The 3,164-nt window shown below is 30.2% G+C and overlaps 1 protein-coding gene across 1 annotated transcript; it reads right to left on the bottom strand.

Annotated features, from left to right (window-relative positions):
- Positions 1-17: 17 nt before the first annotated feature.
- Positions 18-2,972, bottom strand: Chro.20251 (R1). The annotated part of the gene is made up of 1 exon (XM_660174.1): positions 18-2,972. The coding sequence occupies one exon, from the start codon at positions 2,970-2,972 to the stop codon at positions 18-20; it is 2,955 nt and encodes a 984-aa protein (XP_665266.1).
- Positions 2,973-3,164: the final 192 nt, after the last annotated feature.

The following is a 3,164-nucleotide window of genomic DNA, read 5'->3' as shown; positions in this document are numbered from 1 at the left end:
CGAAACTAATGTTTCCCCTAATCCATAACCAATTCTCCATACATCTCTTCGTATTCTGTTAAGTTAATATTCTTATTCTGAATTGGGTTTTTACTGTGTAGTACAAAAGCGTATTTGGCATTCATTAACCTTTGAATTGCAATCGACATGTATACATTTGACAGTGGTAATCCAATTTTTTTCATGTTCAAGAATGAAATTGGCTGATATACAGACATCCAAACCTTTATAATTTTCTCCCAAATTAATTTCATCGAGTTGGAATGTTTTTGAATCCTTTCTTTATTAATTTCTTTTATAGTATCAACATTTATATTTTCTAAATCTAGCTGTACAAGTATTTTCATCGCATTTATTAATTCCTCAATTAGTTGATTGCATGGCTCGACTTCATATTCAATGATATTGCAAACATTTTTAAGTATTTCAAATGCCTCTGGATTTTCTAGTTTACATTGTTCTTCAAGAATATTTAGTTGGGAAGTTATTTTTTCAAATGTGCTGCTGTTCAATAATTTGTTCAATGTACCAAATGGTAAAGAAACACAACTTGGTACAAAAAAAGGTAGTTCAATACTTTTTGATGTAAATAATCGTCTTAGCTTGACAAGGTTTAATGCCTTTTGCCCGACATTATTATTATCCATTTCGCATGGTAACAAGACCCATTTGTTTAAGCCTTTAATCTTGTTTTTAAATTCGAAAAATCTTGATTTATGCTTTACCTTTACTTGATTCAAAGATTTGGTTGCAATCAATTCATTTTTATCTAAAATCTCATTGTTTTTACTGATCTCAAGCCTCAAATCGCTTCTAATTTTTAAATTAATTATTTCATTTTCCTCTATAGAATTAATGAATTCTGAAATTTGAGGGTTTTGAGAAACAACTAGTAAAACATTCATATTCCTTGCTCTAACCGATAAATGAGAAAGTAAATCTGGTGAATTTTCAGGGTTTGTCAAAATTATCCCAATTACATTCATTGGAATATCTTCCTCTCCAGAAATATTCGAGCAAGAAATTATTTTCTTATACGGATCTTCAGTAAGTTCTGTTATTTTGTTCAATTTCTTAAAAATTCCAGTGAAAATTTGGTCATCTCTCCATGAGGGATGATAACTAATAAATTGCCAATCACTCAATTCATTAGGATCAGTTTTATTTAATAAATATTTATTTATTCGTTTAATCTGAAGTGAAATTGTGGAATATAGTGTAGAACGCAAAATTTCATCCATAAAATTTTTTATTATTGGATCGTCTTTAGATAAACCAATACTTCTTCCAAAGAAAGTAACTTTTGGGTCCCATATTGAAAAAATATTATCCATCATTGATCCAATAAAAAGCTGTAGCCTATCTACTAAACTCTTCAAAATAAGAATATAGTTTTTTGTTGATTTATTCAATATTTTGAATTCTTTCCAATCAAAAAAAATTGCCTCTAATTCTTTATTACAGGGGTCATGACCAAATAATATCCAGATGAAAGAATTCATTTCATCAATTAGATGTATAATATTATCATAGTTGTTATTTATAGTGCAGATTGTTTGTATAAACATGCACTGCAAGTTTTCCAGGCCTAAATCCAAGTACATTATTTCTTTAATTGCACGAAAATTGCGAGTATCTGTATCCGATTGTTTCCCTCCGTATAAATTATAAATCAAATTTAAAATTTCTTCTCTTGCCTTATTAACATGCATTAATCGACCATGCAAAACATTTAAGTCTTTGGTGTTATCAAACCGTTTATTTTCCCCAAATATCACAGATGCGCAGATATTTTGTGATTTTTCATCCAAGTACTCTCTTGAATAATGAAATGATCTTTGAAGGTTTGATGCTTCGTGAACATCCACCAGTACCTCTAAATATTGTTCAAAATCAGATGCAAGAGTATTAACATCCAAGAAAGGAGGAATATATGGCTTTGAAGTAATTGGACGGTCATAAGATCGAATTTTTTCCCAAGATAATCCTTCTTCATGAAGTATTTTTGAAAAAATTTCTTCATTACCATTGTTTCTAAGGTATCCAATAATTGAACGACATATTCCAACATCATCCGGAGTTGTATTATTATGTAATTTTTGATGCCATTGCTCGTAAAAGGTTCCATGATCTTCTGGAATACGATTCTTATGCATTATATGTAGTATCCTATCTCTTACTTCCTGCCCACGAGATCCCCCTCTAATAATTGACTGGGCAATTAATCTAATTTGGTATCTGTATTGAGGCATCTCCAGCCACTTTGATATTAGGGTTAATGAAGCTGTTTCTGCTGATTGAGCTAATAACCTCGGAGCAGTGTTATAATTTCTTTGCCAATCTAATACTCCAAGAGAATTAAGTCTCATCCAAATCATAATCCATGCCCAGAATTCTTCACCACAAAGTATTGCGTCTCTAATATTCACGGAGTTTATTGCTATCAAATTACGATCAGTAGACTCTCGTTTGTTATTGGTTTCAAACTCATGCCATAATATTACATTTGAATTAGATATGAATTTGTAAGTACCATTTATAAATTCATCTGACCATTTTTTAATAATCTGATCCATTAAATTATATCTGTGCATCAAAGTTATACTTCCCCATTCAACTTCTGCATTAATGATATCAAATACTATATCTGACCAAATTCCTTTCCATCTATCATTTTTTTTTTCTTGGAAGGAGATTACAATTTCTATATCTTTATCTCCTTCCTTGTGCCAACAAACATGACCATTCTCGTCTAATGTCTTAAAGACACAAACGAACCGATCAAATGGCATTGAATCTATTAATTTGATTTTTATTTCAACTTCTTGTTCAAATATGTAATCATCTACTTTATTTATTTCAGGCATATCGATTTCAGTTGAATCTTCACTTATTTCGTTGTATTCTGCAGATGAACAAAAATTTGAAAGATTTCTCCAGCTCTTTTTCCCTCTTATTGTCCGATCCAACATTCCACAGTGCAATACAAGTTTTCTTTTTGAAATCGTTTTTAATCTGATTATGCTATTTCCATTTTGAAGAACAGATAGAGTATGTAATTTTCCAATACCTTCGGAAATATCTACAATTTTATTTGTAATAATACATTCAGATGTAATTAAATTAACCTTTAAAAATTCTTCGATTGATTTGTCTATTTCGGA

Source organism: Cryptosporidium hominis, assembly GCF_000006425.1.
Source record: "Cryptosporidium hominis TU502 chromosome 2 CHRO012072, whole genome shotgun sequence".
Taxonomy (NCBI): Eukaryota; Apicomplexa; class Conoidasida; order Eucoccidiorida; family Cryptosporidiidae; genus Cryptosporidium; species Cryptosporidium hominis.
This window is presented reverse-complemented; position numbering and strand designations above follow the sequence as displayed.